Source organism: Nicotiana tomentosiformis, chromosome 12, assembly GCF_000390325.3.
Source record: "Nicotiana tomentosiformis chromosome 12, ASM39032v3, whole genome shotgun sequence".
Classification (NCBI taxonomy): domain Eukaryota; kingdom Viridiplantae; phylum Streptophyta; class Magnoliopsida; order Solanales; family Solanaceae; genus Nicotiana; species Nicotiana tomentosiformis.
Genome location: NC_090823.1, coordinates 132007294 through 132027386, shown reverse-complemented (window position 1 = coordinate 132027386; position 20093 = coordinate 132007294). Strand labels below are relative to the sequence as shown.

Genomic DNA, 20093 nt, shown 5'->3' with positions numbered 1-20093 from the left:
TGCTACAGAAAGGGAGGATATGAGTTCCAATATCATATTAAAAGAACCAAACAAAAGTCAAGTATCATCTCAATAAATAGCAAAGGAAATTGCCAAAATCATATGAGAAGATAACATGTCTGAAGATGCAAATTCAATACAGATGACAGAACTCTATACCTACAAACAACATTATACAATTCCCTCAACAAAGTGGTTAAAAATATGAGGTAAATTCATTTTGATTCATGAGTCTACAGCTGGAGGAATTTCACTCAAATCCAGTTCCTCTGCAGGCAGTTCGGAGTCAATCCACTCTGCAAAGTCATAAAAGAAACGACTAAGATCCCAAGATATTCTAACCACATAAAAAAAGGAAAATTTTACTTTAAATTCTTTTCATGCTTAATCTGACAGCAGAGGAGGAGCCTTGGCGTAACTGGTAAAGTTGTTGTCATGTGACCAGGAGGCCACGGGTTCGGGCTGTAGAAACAGCCTCTTGCAGAAATGCAGAGTAAGGTTGCATACAATAGACCCTTGTGGTCCGGCCCTTTCCCGGACCCGCGCACCGGGCTGCCCTTTTATTATGAATCTGACAGCATTGGAAGATAAACTGTCCCACATTCTCATTTACTACACCTCTATAGTCAAACATTGACATTGGAGAATCCCATGGGCTTCTAGACCAATTCTAGTTGGCAGACAGGTTCGAAAATCAGAGGAGTATGGGGTCGCTCCTTTCCCGCCAAAGTTAAATACTAGGCTTTGTCCACAACACGGTTCAAACCCGTGATGTTCACCTAATTCACACATCTATAGCGTTATACTGCTAACATTCGGTGGAATTACTTGATCTATCCTAGGAAATCCTGTTATTCTCTCCCATGTACCCCTACTTAGTCCACTTTAGACGTCCATATACATAAGTAAATGCTCCATCGAAAACAGTATAGACTCCATTACCAGAATCGTTTCTTCAATGCTAATCGAGAACCCATCAGAAAAATGAAGAGTAAGGAGAGACTCAGCTTTTTTAAATCACAATATGTATTACCTAAATGCCTGCACTTTGGAGCAATTATAATGGCAAATACCTGAGGCGAACCGTAGCATATCCACGCAATACTCAATGGGTATCGGTAAGACAACAGTAGGGAAAGGAGTTTTCAATGATTTATCTATTCGATCTCATTTTGATGTTCGTGCATGGATTGGCGTGAGACAATGCTTTCCAAATCAAAACAATGGGAGTCGAAAGTTAAATACTAGGCTTTGTCCACATCAAGCAAATCTTTGGTTCAGGATTCAAGTTAAGCAAAACATAATCTACTTATTAAGAACGACATGGTGGGACGTGATGATGAAAGGTAAAGATCATTAGAAGATCTGACTAAAGTCTTCTTTGGTGAACCCAAAGTCATCATGATTGTCGGGATGGGAGGCATCGGTAAGACAACAGTAAAGAAAGAAGTTTTCAATGATTTATCAATTCGATCTCATTTTGATGTTCGTGCATGGAATGGCGTGAGACAATGCTTTCCAAGTCAAAACAATGGGAGTCGAATATTGTTGACCACCCTTTCCTAAAACTAAAAAGAGTCGACAGACTCTTCTATTCTACTCTCTATGGGAATCTGAAGTTGTGAGGACGAGCTACGCACTTAGTTCCCTTCGTTCCTAGAGAAGGGCCTTTTTCCTCTGTGTTCCAGACCCGAATGTGGTTCCGGATCTCTTGCATCATATTTGCTACCGCCTCAGGGTCAAGAGGAGGCAAATGCACCCAATCTCTTCCAAACCGCGAATATGGTTCCGGATCTCTTGCATTATATTTGCTACGGCCTCAAGGTCGAGAGGATGCAAATGCCCCAGTCTCTTCCATACCGCGAATATGGTTTCAGATCTCTTGCATCATATTTGCTACGGCCTCAAGGTCGAGAGGAGGCACATGCTCCTTAGAACAGTCCTAGCCTTTGTTCTGCAAATGCTCCTCAGCCTTTTCTAGAACTCAAGGTAGAGAGGAGGAACATTTGCGGAACAAAGGCTAGGACTGTTCTGAGGAGCATTTGCCTCCTCTCGACCTTGAGGCCGTAGCAAATATGATGCAAGAGATCCGGAACCATATTCGTGGTATGGAAGAGATTAGGGGCATTTGCATCCGCTTGACCTTGAGGCCGTAGCAAATATGATGCAAGAGATCCGGAATCATATTCGCGGTCTGGAAGAGATTGGGTGCATTTGCCTCCTCTTAACCCTGAGGCGGTAGCAAATATGATGCAAGAGATCCGGAACCACATTCGCATCTGGAACACAGAGGAAAAAGGCCCTTCTCTAGGAACAAAGGGAACTAAGTGCGCAACTCGTCCTCACAACTTCAGATTCCCATAGAGAGTAGAATAGAAGAGTCTGTCGACTCTTTTTAGTTTTAGGAAAGGGTGATCAACAATATTCGACTCCCATTGTTTTGACTTGGAAAGCATTATCTCACGCCATTCCATGCACGAACATCGATCGAATAGATAAATCATTGAAAACTTCTTTCCCTACTGTTGTCTTACCGATACCTCCCATCCCGACAATCATGATGACTTTGGGTTCACCAAAGAAAACTCTAGTCAGATCTTCTAACGATCTTTCCCTTTCATCATCACGTCCCACCGTGTCGTTATTAATAAGTAGAATATGTTTTGCTGAACTTGAATCTTGAACCAAAGATTTGCTTGATGTTTGTTTGCCTTTATCTTGAATCTTTGTCGACTCTTTCTGGACCCGATCAATATCCTCTGCTACTTTTTGCAGGCTAACAGAAAGCATTTCATGTGCCTTTTCTTTCTGCATTTTATCATTTGCCATTGTAGCTTTTGTGCTAACAAATGTGTCCTTCTCCAAGAATCATTGCATTCCTCAAAGTTCTTGAGAAATACTTCAACGGGACTAACTTTTTCACGAAGAGAGAAATTCTTCTCTGTGGTCACAAATTAGAGATTGCATTGGCGAATTAGATGTCAAGAAGCGAAAATAGCATAAGCCATATCTGCTGCATTCCCGTTTGTATGACCTGAAAGCTGCAAATTGCAAGAGGTCAATGGTGCTATAAACAACACGATTTGCGAAGTTGAGAAAAGGTGCGAGAAAAACATACTAAAGTTCCACAATGAACTCTTTCCACTAGGTACAATAAGTTAGAACTTTTATTTGCTAGAATCATGCCTAGTGAAGTAAAATGCTAATATGTTACACTCCAATTAAGATTCATTTGTTTGAGAAGTGAACTTCAAATGTTGATGCACAATTTTCAGGTACGCTTGTCAAAAGCCAAAAGAAACACATTTGACAAATGAAAACCATCAGTGCAACTTAACATGACAGTGTAAATAATTTTTACACTAATAGTGCAATTTAACACATGTTACCATATATTAGTAGTTACTAATCAATGTTTATTAAATAATGACCTGATCGCAAAAACATTGTCAGTGGATAAAACTTAAACTCTAACGATACGAGCAGTAGAAGTCTACAACAATCTTCAACTCTCAAATCGTGAATTTCCCTTTTTTTTTTAAATCAACCGTTAACATCTTGGTATATAACTTTTTAGATCTCTATCTTTATGTCCTCTTCCAAAAGATTGGATGTATCCTAAATATAGACTAGTACTATATCTAGTGCAATTAAGGAGCTAAAGCTTTGATTAGCCACTAAAAAGTGTTCTTTTGCTCTGAATTGCAATAATTACTTTGAGAAAAGAAAATAAGAAAAGCGAATATGAGTATCAAAACACAAAGGGGTAAATTTAGCACAAAAGATACAGTACATAAACAAAGATAAAATCAAGAGGAAAATGGCGTACCTCTGAGAGTGGCTGAAATGGTGTCTGTAATCTAGCTACCAACCAAGTTTTCTACATGTAACTGAATAAAGAAAGAAAGAGAAAGGTTGCCTTTTTAAGAAATGAGATGAGAATTATATTCTTACTTTAAGCTCACATTTGTACATAGTTTTCTTTTTCTTTTCTTTTTTTACTTTTTGTTTAAAAAATTGAAAATATTATTTGTTCATAGAATTTAATCAGTTTTTGAAAAAATTTCTTCCACTCACAAAATTTCAATTTTTTTTCAAATAAAATGCATGTCCAAACAAAACTTCAACTTTCAAAAATTACTTTTTATCATAATTTCAAAAACTCTTTTTTTTAAAGTTTCAGACAAATCTATGATCAAACGCCTACTAATTTTTAAGTATTACGATGAAATAGTTTGATTTGATATAAACATTTGGTGGAGATAAATATAACGGGATAAATTAGTTGGATTAAAATTAAGACATATGAAAACTTATTGAACCAATTAGACTTATTAGAGTTTAACTAATCTCTAATGAAGGACCGTCAGTTAATAAGGCCATATGTGTGCTACTTTGTAACAGCAAGGATATAATTGACATAAACTATTAACAGGTGACATGTGTAGAACATTTCACAAAGTTTTAGGACAAATTTGGACCGTTTCCTTTATCTTATTGAAGCAAATTAACAGATTTGTAACTCCTATTTAGTTAGAATAACTGAAAATTCGTGAACAATGAAATCAGAATAAAACCAATGAATTCAAGTTCGATAATCACTGATAAGAAATATCCATTGAACAAAACAAATCTGTAACACAAGTAGATGAACTATTTTAACATAATACATGTTAGATTTTTGGGAAAATACATAAAATACTTACGAACGACCTAATACGCCTTAGTAATTGGTATCATCTACGATATCACCTTACACAACAGCTTGTGCTAGTAATTGGTATTACCAGAAACAAAAAGTAAATGCTAAAAAACAAATACCCCCCCCCCCCCCCCCACAACAAAACATACACGCACACAATCAACCACAAATTATCTTCCAATGCTTTCAGACCAAGACTGAACTGGCATCAACATCAGCAGCATTTATATCAGGTTACATCTCATCTTTATTATGGAAAAAAAATGCAGAAGAAGAGTATTTATATGATGTATTTGGGATCCCAAATAAAGGGGAAAAAGCGCTGCTCGAGTAAAGACGGCAACAAGAAGCCTATTCTAAGCATTCAAGATTCTCAAAGGAATAACAAAAACAAGACTCCCGAGTATATAACACAAGTCTACATGTGAATGGGCTTGTCATAAGTGGCCATGGCTGCTTCTTTGAGTGCCTCACTCATTGTTGGATGTGCATGGCAAGTACGAGCAATGTCCTCACTTGATGCTCCATAATGCAATGCCAGGACAGCTTCGTGAATAAGCTCCCCTGCATTAGGTGACATAATATGGACGCCCAATATCTTGTCGCTCTCTTTCTCAGCAAGTATCTTAACAAGTCCCTCAGCATCATCGATTGCCTTGGCTCTACTGTTTGCTAGGAAAGGAAATTTGCCAACACAATAATCAACTCCGAGTGACTTTACCTGTTCCTCAGTTTTCCCAACAGAAGCCACCTCAGGGTGAGTGTAAACGACACCAGGAACCATATCATAGTCTACATGACCCTCCTTGCCTGCAATGAACTCCACACAAGCAACACCATCTTCCTCTGCCTTGTGAGCCAACATTGGCCCAGGAATGACATCACCAATTGCATATACCCCCGGGACATTACTGGCAAAACGTTCATTGACCAAGATTCGACCAGCCTTGTCAGTTTCAACACCTATTTTGTCCAATCCAAGCCCTGAAGTGAATGGAACTCTTCCAGCGGAAACAAGGACTACATCAGCCTCAAGGATAGTTTGATCACCACCAGATGCAGGTTCAAGAGTCAACTTCACACCATCACCTGCAGTGTCAACTGACACCACCTTAGTCTTAAGCATGAATTTCATCTTTTGCTTCTCAAGAGCACGCTGGAATTGCTTGCGAACTTCACCATCCATGGTTGGAACAATATCAGCTGCAAATTCAACAACAGTCACCTCTGAGCCAAGACGGCCCCAGACAGATCCCATTTCAAGGCCTATGTAACCAGCACCTATAACAACTAGTTTTTTTGGAATTTCAGTCAAAGCTAACGCCCCAGTAGATGATACAATTCTCTTCTCATCAATGGTTATACCAGGTAGACTTTTGACATCAGAACCAGTTGCAATAATAATATTCTTGCCTTTAACAACGGTGTTATCGCCATCAATGGTGTTGACAGAAATTTCAGTAGGGGAGAGGAGTTTACCATAGCCCTTAACATAGTTAACTTTGTTCTTCTTGAATAGACCCTCAATACCTCGTGTTAAGTTAGACACAGCTTTATCTTTTTGTGCCATCATGGCAGGAAGATCAACCTCAACAGAAGAGAACTTCACACCATGATTGGCAAATGAATGCTGTGCTTCATGAAACATGTGGGAGGAATGAAGAAGTGCCTGTGCACGATAAGTGAGAACAATGTTATAAAATTAGACGTAAACACGAAGTAGCAGACTTCAAAAAACTGACCACTAAAGCTTCAAAGAAGACTCATCGACAAGATAATTTGTCATAAACCTTGGGCCGTGATGTCACATTAACAGCAGCAAGTACCAGCGCTTAAACTCCCATGATTATAGGTCATCAAAAGACATAGGGGAAAGACATTATTAAGTTCGGTCATAAGACAATTATCATATGCGCCCTATGGGTACAAGTTAATAAATCTGTCACTAGGTTATAATTATATATAATCACCAACCAAAATGTCCTCTCAGGAAAGTTACGTCACTGCATTTGCAAAAAGGACCCACCACTATTCCACATATAAGGGCATCAATGAAAGCAATGTTGGGCACATATATACCCATCTACTAAGTTGGAGGCACAATATGAGAAACCACCTTTAAGTTGCATCCTTCAGTAGCCTTGGGAAAAGGTAGAGAAGGGAACAAATAAAGAAAAGCTATCTGAAAATAAAAAACTAAACTGGGATACTGTGCCTTCTCATGTTATGGCCAACTCAAATAGAAATATCCCGACAATGTGGAAGTTTACAATAAAAGCAGGAGCCCATAATTTTCTGTAAGATACATGACATCACCAAGTTGGAAATCAAAAGTTCAATTTCCCTTTCAGTAGTTTCCCGTAACTCAATTCTCCTCAACTGAGTTTCTAAGAGGCTCTCAGTTTCTTCCATGGTCTTTCCCATGAATTGCCTCAATCTGCTTTCCATAGGCCTAAATCAAATACTCTCTGGTGTTCCTATATCCTGCAGCTGTCTGAAATCACATATCATTCGGGGAACTAGTATTAGGTTCCTCCAAAATCAATCAGCTCGAACAGGGCTTTCGGTTCTAGTAGCAGTTGCAAATCATATTTTGTACTAAAAAGGAAATTGTTGTAGATCATCAACAATAATGTCCTTATTGATTTGTAGCATATGCCTAAGCAATATAATCAACATCTTCAAAAATAATACAAAAAAAGGAAGAAATAATTTAATCACCGCAGAATGGTCAACACTTGCATAATGTTTGGTGTTTTTCCTTTAACAACGGTGTGGCAGTTTTACCGCACCTCGAACATTTAAGCGGTACCTCCTACCTTCCACCAACACACTATGGGGTAACTCTGCCCACTAACGCTTAGGCAGATAGGAAGAAATTACAGACAATTTTTTTGTGTTTCCTGGAATTTAAGCCGTTTCCCATGGTATTCACCCACTTCATTGACTATTAGTCCATACTCTTGGGCATATTTGGTGTTTGCTTCTTTTAAATTTGTTTTGTTAGCACGAAGAGACAAAAGCATGTACAAGATTTTATACAAGCGAGTTTGATCAGAGATTGAGGCAAGACCACCACAGAACCTACCAATAGAAGCGGCACTGGGCATGGCAAGCAGGTTTTTCCCACACGCTCTTTTTCTCTATGTTTACTATAGGTCCTATGCTAATAGGAGTCTTTTAGCAATTAGCCCTATTAGAGATTTTTATGCTCACAAAAAAATATAGAGATCTTCTAGTACTTTTTATTTTGATTTGTATTTTGTATATTATTGGCTTTAAACTAATTTAAATGAAGAAAAATGGTCACCAAGAGTTCATATAACCGACCCCAACTTGTTTGAGACAGAATTGTAGTTGTTATTGTTGTGTGGCCTAAAAGTACCATCACTCTGATTTCTGAGACTGCTTTTTCTTAAATTATAGTTGGGTAAAACAGCGTCATTTTACGTTCCATTTCCTAGTTTGAGACAAAAAAAGATACTTTTGGTAGAGAAGTATCATATTATCTTGACCTAGTTGAGATATACTCCAAAAATTACTAATTAACTAAAATATATTACAATCTTTAAAAATTTATCAATTATTTATATCTGATAACCAGAACTAAACTAATAATTCTAAACAATTCTTTCAAAATAATGAATTCTATCAAAAAACTCTTTAAAATAATAAACAGAAGCAGCTTCCAGAAATCTTATACAGCAACTATATCCTTACAATAAGTTTCAATCAGCAGCCGAGCCACACCAGTAAGGCACATAGTACACATTTAATTCACTCAATCACCCAAGTCAATTACCCAACTGATGTTTGACAAACATTCTAAAGCCACAATAACGAGTGCATGAACTCAATATTGTAAAGCACGCAATTTGCTCAATGTTTATGAGTGCAATAAACTCTGCCTAGGTGAGCTTCACAGAGTATAGCCACTGCCAAGTCGGCAAAAGAAAGCAGGATACAGTATGTTGAAGCCAGTAAAAATATTCTAATTATGATCAATCTTCTAAATCATATAACCAAATCCAACTTATTTGGATTCATATAGCTGTCATTATCTCGTTTAGGAGTGAGGTGTAGTTGCTACATAGAATCCAATGCAAAATTCTGTCAATTGGGGTAATTACCCCCTGCTAATTAAAGACGCATAAACACAAACTAAATTCGCACGCACCAGTGGTGGAATCAACAAACAATATGAACATTAATATTTTTTTTAAAACTGAACTTTATGAAAATGAAAAAAAAACAGAAATAAAAACACAGAATCCAAATCTAGAAACTAAAGGTTAATCAATCAACAATACCTCAATTCCAAATTAGTTGACATCCGATATTTAATCCTCTGTATGCGTTCCGCATGTTTTAAGAAAATTCATCTTAATTTGATTATTTGACTATTACTAAGCTCGATTAGAGATTAAATGTAGAAATTCCAAAACAAAAAGTCGAGAAAATACCTTAGAAGGAATACAACCAACATTAAGGCAAGTACCACCAAGGGTACCACGTTTCTCAATACAAGTAGTTTTCAGCCCGAGCTGAGCGGCCTTGATCGCCGCCACATAGCCGCCGGGACCACCGCCGATTACAACGACATCGTTTTCATCTGATCCTGAAGCGAAGCCTCTCGTAAGAGAAAATGAATACTTGGAAGTGCTGTAGAGAAATCGGGATGATAAAAATGTTGTCGCCCTCCGTCTAGATAAGGTCGAAATCGTCATTTTCCGTTAGATTGAATAATGGAATCGTGGATTCCGATGAATTTTCCGTTAGGTTTTTGGTCAAAATTGGAGATTCACTGCGAGCTGTTGAGTTGAGGAAGACGAGTTTTTTCTCTTACTGCAAAGTTGATTCGCTCTTTTTAGCTTGGGTGTGAATTTGCTGCGATGCAGTGTAGGGAAATACGGTGTAATTCAGTACGGTCACCGTGTCCGGATTACATATGTATATGTATAATTAACGTATAATTTTTGTATATTACTAGAAAAAATAAATAATGAATATGATGGTTATTTGTATAAAGATACCTAGAAACAAGTTATGTTCACAGATTGAGGAGGCATGACTTATAATACATCAATTAATAGCGGGCTAATATAACAGAGACATTTAAAGTTACCACGATTTTTTATTTAGACGCATTAACTAGACCTTGTGCCGAGCAGTCCCAAAGTGTACCAATCAAATATATTTCGTTAATATGCTGATAGCATAAGTTGTACTTATATAATGCTCGTGTTCATTGTCCTCTACTGATGTCCTGGGAGTATTATCAGCGCATAACTATATGTTCATTAACACTTTCATCTCTTATTTTCTCTATTTTCACTTTAAAAACCTACTAATTGTGATTCATTTCCAAACTATTAATCACATTAGCGAAATATGTCTGATACTTTAGGTCTGTTACAGGTGTTCAATCGGAACAAAGCCTACTTGAAATGTCTAAATAGAAAATCGTGAAACTTTTAATGTCTCTGTATATATTCAGCCTAAGTAACACATAAATTATATGTTTGGTTTAAAATCAATATACAACTTATAATTAGAATATACATTTACTTCTTTAACAAAGTAAAAGTTTCTTATCATTGTAAAAGTTAGTTTTATCATTTTCATGTGCTAATTTATTGCTCAAAAAAATATTATGTAGAATTTTAATCTCTATTTGTATTCTTATTTCACTTTCGTTTTTTTTTTTTGCGTATAAAATATTACTATATATTTCCTCCATAACTTATGATGGGTATCACCGTATCACTTGCGATGAAAAGCAAAACAGCATCCAAATGTTATAGCTAGCGTTGAATTTTATATGAAGATTGTATTTGTATCTCCTTACCTAACCAACCAAATAGCGAGAGTCAAAAGAGGTACATTTAAATATGGAGGAACATTTTTTTCGTGAAAAGATCTTACTTGAAAAAACATTTTCGTAAAAGTGCTTTGCGTGAAAAGTATTTACATGTTAAAAAAGATTTTCTAGTTGTTTCTCAATATTTGAACTTTGATAAGGTATAAAAGTATGTGACACGTAATAATTGCACAAGATCCTTTTTTTTTTCAAGTCGACTCATTAATTTTCTTTAAAATCAAAGCTTATAGAGGTATGTTCGACTCACTAATTTTCTTTAAAACCAAACCGCAAAGATGTATACAAAAAGCTTTTAAGTCCAAAATAAACAAACATTGAAAATACCTTTTTGGCTTGCTTATATTCGATCATTTACCTTTAAGGCTATAAGAAAAGAAGAGCGAAGAAAAATTTAAAAAGTTGTAACAATTGAATTTAGCAGGTTCCCCCCACGACTTGTCTTTACTTGTGTTTAAAAATACTTTGGAATTTTAATAAAAAATCAAAATTAACTAGAAATAACAATAAAATGATTAGCATTAACAATAAATAACAATATTAAAGAAGAAAAATTAAATTTGTTTTCTGAGTTAACATACAACGACTAAAGAATACCAAAGTAAGCATTTTGCTTTTCTTTTCCTCATAATGCTGAGGCATGATATAAAAACATCAAATTCGTTGGAAAAAGGAAGCCAAAAGGAAGAAACTTACACTGTATTTGAAGCAATACCAGCCAACACCACCCCAATCCGAAAAACAACCTAAAATTTGGTATCTTAACCTCGTACTCCACGAAAAAAATAGAACATTCACAAGGAAACTCATTTTCCCATCAACTTTTGTAGGACCAAGTAAAATACTAGTATAATGCAGGGAACCAAGCCAATGCATACTCACTTAGGAACATTTTTTCCAGACCGACTGGCCTCATCGCGCTGGAAAGCTCTAGGATCAAGCGGAATTGTTCCAATCGTTAGGAAACCAGAAGACTCGGCCTGTCCATTAACTTTAACAGGCATAGATCCCACAGTGACAACATCAACTGACTGGGTGCTTGCCATTGTGTTACCAGTACTATGTACATCCAGGGGCTGCGATTTCGACTTTTTAGGGTTAATAGTTAGTGAACCAATCTTCAGGGCACTCTCACTGTGTGGACCACCTTCAGCCTCCAGTTTGTCACCGTCACTTGGATTTTCTTTGTTGGCTTTAGCATTTGCAGAATCCAGCACTGCAGGAACGGTCATTTTGTCACCATCATTTGCATTATCTTTGTTGGCTTTAGCATTTGCAGAATCCAGCACTGCAGGAACAGCCACTTGGTGTTCACTAAGCTTCGAAATCTTCTCACCTTCATTGGAAGGTAAACCAAAAACGGAATTTAGCTTGCGAGGAGGATCTAATACAGGCACAAGAAATGGACTTTCATAGCTCCTGATTAGCAGCTTGGCTTTCTCTTCTTGCAAGAGTTTCTGTCTATTTTCGTAATACATGAAGTCATCTAGTAATGATGTCCTTGACGCATAATCCTTGAATACTTTCAACATCTCAATGCCTTTCTTGTAGCGTATCTGCACATTGACAAAGGATGTCAGATTTTTTCAATTCCTTTTGCTGCAGCGTATCATATTCACACAAAAACAGGATTTTCTAAAACGTAGAAGCCAATCTCAGTAAAAAGAAATGTGAGACAATGGCCCCATGCCAGATTTAAATAACATCATATACTATCAGAGACTAAAGATTGAGAATTCTCGATTTCATTGGCCAAGAGAAAACAAGTAGATAGAAAAGAATCTCCAGTATGTTCTGATATCAATTAGTGCAGGAGGCAGTATCATTATCTGCCTTCTGGAGAAACCCTATGAAGGGCAACCAAGAGACAGAAAACACGAAGCAAAGAAGAGCAGTACAAGTATTTCATGCTGGTTAGACAGTCTATCAAACCACTATCATGATCCATAAAACTTAAAGGGTAAGTTACCAAAATATATGCAGTTTCTTCTGACATGGCTTTTGTGAAATTTTCATTGACATTGTTACATCTTTAACATTTACAGTGATATAGCATGAGTTATGGAGGCTTGTGGACATTCCCTTTCAGTTGCTAGATAAAGACAGATTTCTTCAACAAATGAAACTAATTTTAAGTTTTATTACACTCCCTCTGTTCACTTTTACTTGTCCACTATGGACTTTGCACACCCCTTAATAAATAATAAATGAAGTGCATAATTTACCACGATACCCATATTAATTGATGCATATTTTAATAAATTTGAGAAAATAATTTGAAATAAGTAATTATTACCATGGGTATAAATGGAAAAAAGGAATTGTCTTCTCTTGATATGCAAAAAGTGACAGGTAAAAGTGAAAATCTATTTTTAGAATACTTGACAAGTAAAAGTGAACGGAGGGAGTATAAACAAAAAGGTACAATGACGATTATCATGCATGGTGTTCACGAAACCACCTTATCAAATTCTCAAATAACTATGCTTTTTCGATCCCTTCAAATCTGTATACACATAATGCTGTTGTCAAAAGAGGAAGACGCAAAAAAATAGAGAGGATGGAAGAGGACGAGAAGATTGTCGTGTTGTTCAATTTTTGTCAAGAGAAGATAAGGAAGAAGGCAAAAAGTGGGGGTTATAAAAACTGCTGGGCAACAAAAAAAACAAGAAAAATATATTATCATACACAGCATAAAGCATGCAACTGAAGGCGAAGGAAACAGGGATAAAATAAGTACTGGAAAGCCAAGAAAAGTTCATAGCATTGACAGACAAGAAGATAAAGAAATAAAGATTTGTCAACACTTGTCTGCATATGACATAAAAATAAATTGCAAAAGTTACTCAATGACAGTGATAGTTGAGATCAATTACTGCGTGTCACCTCTATTGGCTCCAAAAGGAGAAGATAGAACAGAATAAAAGAGAGACCACACGGGGGAAAAAAGCAGAACAAAGGAGAGGAAGAAGGGAAGGAAAAAATCATTGACATTAAAATTACAGAAATGGAAAAGAGAGACAAGAATCAAGTTCGTTTAGTAGCAGGTTCTATGGCATTGCCAATACACGTTCATATAGTTAACCAGCTCGAACAGAAAATTATTTCAGGCTGACACACTGATGGAAAAATGAGTAGCAAACAAACTATATGTTGCATCGTCCAGAATTAAACAACAAACCTCTTGTGTGTCTCTGCTGTTAGTTACTGGCTTGTTCTCATTGTTCTCTAATATAATATGCCTAAAGTTAGGGTTTGGGACATCCTTTATATAGTGCCACTTGACAGGGAAGCTACCACTCCACTTATCTTGCTGCCAGAAATCCATGTCCTTATAGAAGTCTACAGGACCAGTCATTTCAGCAACACCACAAAACTGGCCACTTGCATTAACCTTCATGTTCAAGATTCAAAAACAATACTAAATTAGTTGAGCTTATGTGAACAATGAAAACATTCATGCATCAAGCAGACAATTACCAGAGGAGATAAAGTATTTGGCTATAACATTTGCTGCTTAACTGCTGATTAGACCTAGTGGTAGAAATCAACTAACCGAGAAAAATAGGAATATTGGGCAGCCTCTTGGATCTCTAGCAGCAATTCTCTGAGCGTCTTCATAAGCACCATACAGCTTTTTGTTACCATTAGGGGTGGATGACCAAACATTGTACTTTATACTCTTGTGCACATCATCCTCACTATATGATTTGATTACAAAAAACTTCGCGTTCACAAAATCCATCAGAAAATCACCTCTATTATACTCATCAGCATGAATAACAATATTCCCCTGCGCATCAACATTTCCTGCTCTTGTAGTGTAGGCCTTCACAACCAATTGCTTTTTCGTTTTTTCATTTCTAGGTCCTCGATTCTGTTCGGTCAATGTATCAGGACTAACTTTCCCACCATTTGGGGCTATTCCATTTAGAAACTTTGGCCTGGCTTTATCTGTATTAGCTCGCTCATGAGCACCTGATCTGATATTAGACAAGTCATTTTCGGAGGGAACAGGAGCTCTCAGTTGGCCAGGATTTGACAAAGCCTTCCCATGGATAACGCTTCCCATAGCTTGAGCAACTTTACCCTATAAAAGGTTTCACATAGAAACTCAGAAAGTGATGCATGAGCCATACTCCCATGAAGAGGAGAAAGAAAAGGTAAATGCCAGAATATCTACAATAAACAGAAGTGCACCCTAGAAATTAGAAGAAAAAAATAACGAACTAACCCACATAAAAGCAGTCCAACCCTATTGGACACCTTACAAACTCAGAGAAAGTTCCTTACCGGGTGTACTTGAGAGGATGGACTGGAAAAACCATACGATGCAGGCTGTTTACTAGATCCAGCATTAAGCTTTGCACTTTCAGACCCCCTGTTTGATGCATTTTTATGACCTGACGCTGGCCCTAATGGAATTGGGGTAAACATTGGAGATGTTGGAGATAAATTACGTTTAAGACGAAGACCATCAGCTCTGTTAGTAGTAGATATAACACTATCCATTATTGGCTCTGCAGCATTCGCAATAATACCAGATGTAGATGGAACCACCACGGGAAAACCAGGGTTTTCATAAGAGGGGATTGTGTAGTAATGTTGTGGCCCTGCACATGGAGCATCAACTCCTACAACAGCACCAGGAATGTAAGGGTTGTATGGGTTATATGGAGACTGTGCACATCCATAGTTAGGTGTATAATATACATAGGGGAAACTTTCAGTTTGAGCATCCTGAAACAAAACGAACAAAGACAAGTTACAAAATATATTCAACACAGACACTGCACTGCAATAAAATCAGCTAATTCTTGATGTACTTTGGTAAACTAGGTCCAAGGATGAACTAACCATATACTGAATATCTTGACCATCCAGACCAAAAAATCTTTGGTGGCCATCCCAATCACCGGAAGATTCTAATCCTGACCAAGTAAAACATTAATATAAGTTGATCCAAATGTCATTGTCATCTTAAGTTGATTTTCAGTATCACACCTGTACAGAGATAACCATAACTAGTGGCAGATGGATAATATAATCCCTGATCAACAGCAAATTCAGGGGCTCCTTCATTATACATAGCTTCAAGGTTTTGAAGCAGCGGACTGGTGATCTGCAGGTTTGCCTCAGTACCCTGAATCTGGTAACACAAAAAAAATACCTTTATCATTTGAACCATCACATTCTAAATAAAGTGATGCTGAAAGTCACTGGACATTTTTGTTTGTGATGGAAAAAAATGTATTAAAATCCCGTAGAATGTGATGCTGAAAGTCACTGGACATTTTTGTTTGTGATGAAAAAAATTGTATTAAATCGCGTTACTAATCAATAATCGTTACTACTTACCATATAAGCATCCACATGTCCTTGCTGAGGAAAAGTATATATTTCCATATCAGGACTGCTACCCTTCATAGAAAGGAAGTAAACCAAAAAATGTAATAAGTGTGTGTCACTCTAGCAGGCAATTTTGACCCAAAAAGGCAGCAAATTAGAAGAAGATAGTCTCTGCCATTAAAACTGTAGAAAATTGAGTAGAAACAGAAAAGACAGCAGCAAATATTGAAATTATTTCAAATGAAAAAGAAAATGCAGAAATTCCTCAGAAGTACTAGAAAACAAACAAAAACCTAGTAAACAACCCACAAAGGCAATAATGAAGGAAACCTAAAAGGCACTACCATCCATCAACTTCATCAGCAAAATGTGATACTACAAGTTTGATCAAACTCTTACCCCAACACTCTAATGCATCCAACTCACTAAGCCCAACACCCATATGTGCTCATAATTCGCCACATCAATATCAAGACTGGCCTCAACTCAGTTCATGTAATGAAAACAACACACTTGAAAAACAAACAAAACTAACCACAAATATGCTCCAAACTATAAATCAGAAACATCCCCGTATGCCATGTACAACCAATCAACCAACTACATCCCAATCCCAAACTACCTAACATCAGCTACACAAATTCTTGTCCTAGTTAGACTATTTTTAATCAGGCTGGCCAACCTACCGCAACCTTACTCCTATTTTTGAGCTTGGGACCGGACCAACTATATTCGCGAAGCTCATCTAACCACACTGAATTTTCACTTAAGCACTAGAAGTAAAATTATTAAGTTCGAAATCAGAGCTGAAATTGTTAACGGGAGCCCAACCCCAGGCCCAATCGTAGATCATACCCGGCAGCCCACTTAGTTTTTAATACAACTTTTATATCTTACAGTTTAGTCCATGTATTCTTTAGTAATAGCTCATGTATATAAAGTATGAGAACACTCTAGAAAGAGACACATTCATTTTTGTATCAAATACTTCTGAACATTGACGAAATAAACTCTCTTCTCTCTTTCTATATCTAGGGTTTTCTTTGTGAAATCCTTTCTGATACAGCTCGAATTCTCACATTAACAGAAATGGCATGAACGAGTAGCAAATTAGGAATCCCATAAAGCAGCACACTCAAATCTTAGCACATAAAATATGTTTAACCGAATAAAACAAAAAGAATATAAGACGGGAAAAAAACATATCCCATCTAAAATATTACTACCACGCCTCAATCCCAAAACTAGTCGAAGTCAATTATATTCCGCCTATTAAACACAACAAAAAACAAAGAACATATTCTGTCTAAAATACAACTACTATGCCCCACTCCCAAACTAGTTGGGGTCTATTGCATTCCGTCTATTAAAAAAGTCTGAACGTTATATACTCCGCAGTGTAGGCATCAAATACTGAAGCACAACAAAGTCCTAAAAATACTAAATTAATAGAAATTTGCTTACTTGAAATGAAACAATACCTATACTACATTCCATCTATTAAAAAATAATCTAAGATATATATAAAAAAACCATTATATGCACCAAATATTGAAGCACGATGAAGTCCTAAAAACACTAAATTAGTAGAAATTTGCTTAATTGAAAAGAAACAACACCGATACTACATTCCGTCTATTACAAAACTAAACTCTATATACTCCACAGTATAGGCACTAAATACTGAAGCACAATAAAGCCTGAAAAACACTAAATTAATAGAAATTTGCTTAATTGAAAAGAAACAACACCGATACTACATTCCGTCTATTAAAAAACTAACTTTATATACTCCACAGTATAGGCACTGAATACTGAAGCACAATAGTCCTATAAATACAGAATTAATAGAAATTTGCTTAAGTGAAAAGAAACACATTCCGTCTATTAAACGAATATAATTTTATATTTTAAAAAAAAAAAAAATAGGCACCAAATACTGAAGCAATACCGAAAAATCTAGACTTTATATATATAAAAAACAGCGTAGGCACCAAATAATGAAGCACGACAAAAATTTGCTGAATTGAGAAGAAAAAATACCGATAGCAGAGCAGATTCAACACATGGTTGACTTGCAGAACTGAAGCAGGATTAAATTGAGGAACTTTTGGACCAAAAAAGGGAATGCCTTTACCATTATATAATCTCTAATCTAAAGTTGTCGAATAATACATGGTTTAGGAGAAAAAAAACCCTAACCCTAGATTGAAAAAATTATTGGCGGCCTTTTGGAGAATGAAAAAATTGGAATACGCGAATTAGAGAGAGAAAGGGGTGGCTGGGTCAGGGATGGGTGGTGTAGAGGGGGTGGGTGGGTTGATTGCAGAGGCAGCGGTGCACGAATGTTTGGATGAGGCCTTCCACAAAGCGATTTAGTTTTTATATAGGTTGTGGAGGAAAAGAAAATGGAAATAAACGACGTCGTTTTAGTTCTGTAGAACCATCTAGTGCCTAATGAACTTATTTATTTAAAAAGGAATAAAGAAAGAAAATACAATAAATAAATAAATAACGAATCACCTAATGGGCTAATGGCACATACTCGAGATGGGGAACATGTTTCAACAAATTTTTATTAAGATTCTAAATTTATGAGTTATGGGCAAACCCCACATTTCATTATTTTAATGCTTTTTTTATTTGGAATACTTTTGCTTTCAGTAATATTTTTTATTTCGAATACTTTTTCTTTCAAAAATATTTTTAATCTACAAAAGTGAAGACAAATACAAGTACACTCCTGAGGATTCTAATTCATATTCACGCGTTTCATTAATGGATAGCGTAAGGATATGTCGCTTTGCAAGTTCTATAATGTCATCTCTAATTCATATTCACACAAGTATTCCAAATTTTATTTATTTGTTTTACTAATCGACATTGTAAGTGGTGGTGGTAAAATAGATTAAAAGTGGTTATCTACCCATATTATCCAGTAAAAATGTGTTTGATAGTATATTTTTTTTAAAACGGGTCAAATATAGATAAGAACTATATTTATCCACTTAGAAAATAGATAACCAATTGATAACTAATGAGTTTACTTTTACATTTGTAAAGACTCAAATTGAGTGTTTCTCAAGCTTGGGAGACTAAGAATTCTCCCAAAAGTGATCATATTCAAAAAATCATATATAATATGGGTTAATCCATTTTCTGTCTGTATTAAATATGTGTCAGGTTGGATAATTTATCTGTTTTTGCATTGCCCATTTTTTTATCCGCTCGTACTTGACTGTACCCGCATGTTTGCTACCCCTAACTGTAAGTATAACTCACTTCTATGGACGCAATATGTTATGATATATTTACAACAACAATAACAACCCAGTAAAATCTCACTAATGGGATCTGGGGAGGGTAGTGTGTGCGCACACCTTACCCCTACCCCGAAAGAGTAGAGAGGCTATTTCCGAAAGACCCTCGGCTTTAAAAAAAAAAGACAAAATGGCAAAAAGAAGACAATATTAGTATCACAACAACAATCATATGATAAATATGAACACCATGAAATCCAGAAGAAAGATGCAAAGTAAAGGGAGACAATATTAGTAAATATTAGTATCACCACAACAGTCATAAGAAAAATAGGAACACCATAAAATCTAGAAGAAAGATGTAAAGCAAAAGCGATAGCTAGTAAATAGGACCTGCACTGAAAAGCGAAATAGTCAGCCACAACATTCTCACTAGTTATCTTAAACAAAAACCCTACATGGCTAGTCCCACCATATTACGAAGTAAGGCACGACTCAGCTACCTCCTAACCTACAACCCTAATACTCGACCTCCACATCTTCCTATCAAGTGTCATATCCTCGAAAATCTGGAGCCTCGCCATATCCTGCCTGATCACCTCTCCCCAATACTTCTTAGGCCGCCATCTACCTCTTAGCGTGCCCTCCGTAACCAGCTGCTCACACCTCCGTACCGGAGCATCTGGGCTTCTCCTCTGAACATGTCCGAACCATCTAAGCCTCGCTTCCCGCATCTTGTCGTCAATGGGAGCCACATGCACCTTCTCCCGAATATCATCATTCCTAATCTTATCTATCCTAGTGTGCCCGCACATCCACCGCAACATCCTCATTCCTACTACTTTCATCTTCTGGATATGTAAGTTCTTAACGGGCCAACACTCAGCCCTATACAATATGGCTG

At 36.6% G+C, this 20093-nt stretch overlaps 2 protein-coding genes and 2 long non-coding RNA genes across 6 annotated transcripts; all 4 read right to left on the bottom strand.

The window, feature by feature from the left end:
- LOC104091596 (uncharacterized) lies at nt 1–1641 on the bottom strand. Its single transcript, XR_685189.3, has 2 exons — nt 1074–1641; nt 1–296 (listed from the first exon to the last, which is right to left on the bottom strand). It is a non-coding gene; the product is annotated as an uncharacterized lncRNA (long non-coding RNA).
- Nucleotides 1642–2609: 968 nt separating this feature from the next.
- LOC108944336 (uncharacterized) lies at nt 2610–3931 on the bottom strand. The gene is made up of 2 exons (XR_001968350.3): nt 3830–3931; nt 2610–3041 (listed from the first exon to the last, which is right to left on the bottom strand). It is a non-coding gene; the product is annotated as an uncharacterized lncRNA (long non-coding RNA).
- A 941-nt stretch (nt 3932–4872) lies between these two features.
- LOC104091597 (dihydrolipoyl dehydrogenase, mitochondrial) lies at nt 4873–9559 on the bottom strand. Its single transcript, XM_009596963.4, has 2 exons — nt 9166–9559; nt 4873–6371 (listed from the first exon to the last, which is right to left on the bottom strand). The coding sequence occupies exons 1-2, from the start codon at nt 9427–9429 to the stop codon at nt 5121–5123; spliced, it is 1515 nt and encodes a 504-aa protein (XP_009595258.1). The 5' UTR covers nt 9430–9559; the 3' UTR covers nt 4873–5120.
- A 1536-nt stretch (nt 9560–11095) lies between these two features.
- Nucleotides 11096–18289, bottom strand: LOC104091599 (YTH domain-containing protein ECT4-like). Of its 3 annotated transcripts, none has more exons than XM_018769261.3 (8): nt 17973–18289; nt 15939–16100; nt 15585–15729; nt 15438–15511; nt 14874–15320; nt 14137–14670; nt 13762–13974; nt 11096–12136 (listed from the first exon to the last, which is right to left on the bottom strand). In XM_018769261.3, exons 2-8 carry the CDS (start codon nt 16005–16007, stop codon nt 11459–11461), a joined length of 2160 nt encoding a protein of 719 aa, XP_018624777.1. In that variant the 5' UTR covers nt 16008–16100; nt 17973–18289; the 3' UTR covers nt 11096–11458. The 3 variants fall into 3 exon arrangements, with proteins under 3 accessions (XP_018624777.1, XP_018624778.1, XP_009595259.1); XM_018769262.3 differs by having other exon boundaries at nt 15438–15505; XM_009596964.4 differs by having other exon boundaries at nt 15939–16001.
- Between the last annotated feature and the right edge of the window lie 1804 nt (nt 18290–20093).

Excerpts from the sequence above, each read along its gene's own strand:
- LOC104091597 (XM_009596963.4), bottom strand. The coding sequence starts at position 9,429 with ATGACGATTTCGACCTTATCTAGACGGAGGGCGACAACATTTTTATCA. Across the intron at positions 6,372-9,165 it reads TTGGTTGTATTCCTTCTAAG|GCACTTCTTCATTCCTCCCA; the intron begins GTATTTTCTCGA and ends TATCGTGCACAG.
- LOC104091599 (XM_018769261.3), bottom strand. The coding sequence starts at position 16,007 with ATGAAGGGTAGCAGTCCTGATATGGAAATATATACTTTTCCTCAGCAA. Across the intron at positions 15,730-15,938 it reads GACATGTGGATGCTTATATG|ATTCAGGGTACTGAGGCAAA; the intron begins GTAAGTAGTAAC and ends TTGTGTTACCAG. Across the intron at positions 14,671-14,873 it reads CATCCTCTCAAGTACACCCG|GGTAAAGTTGCTCAAGCTAT; the intron begins GTAAGGAACTTT and ends AACCTTTTATAG.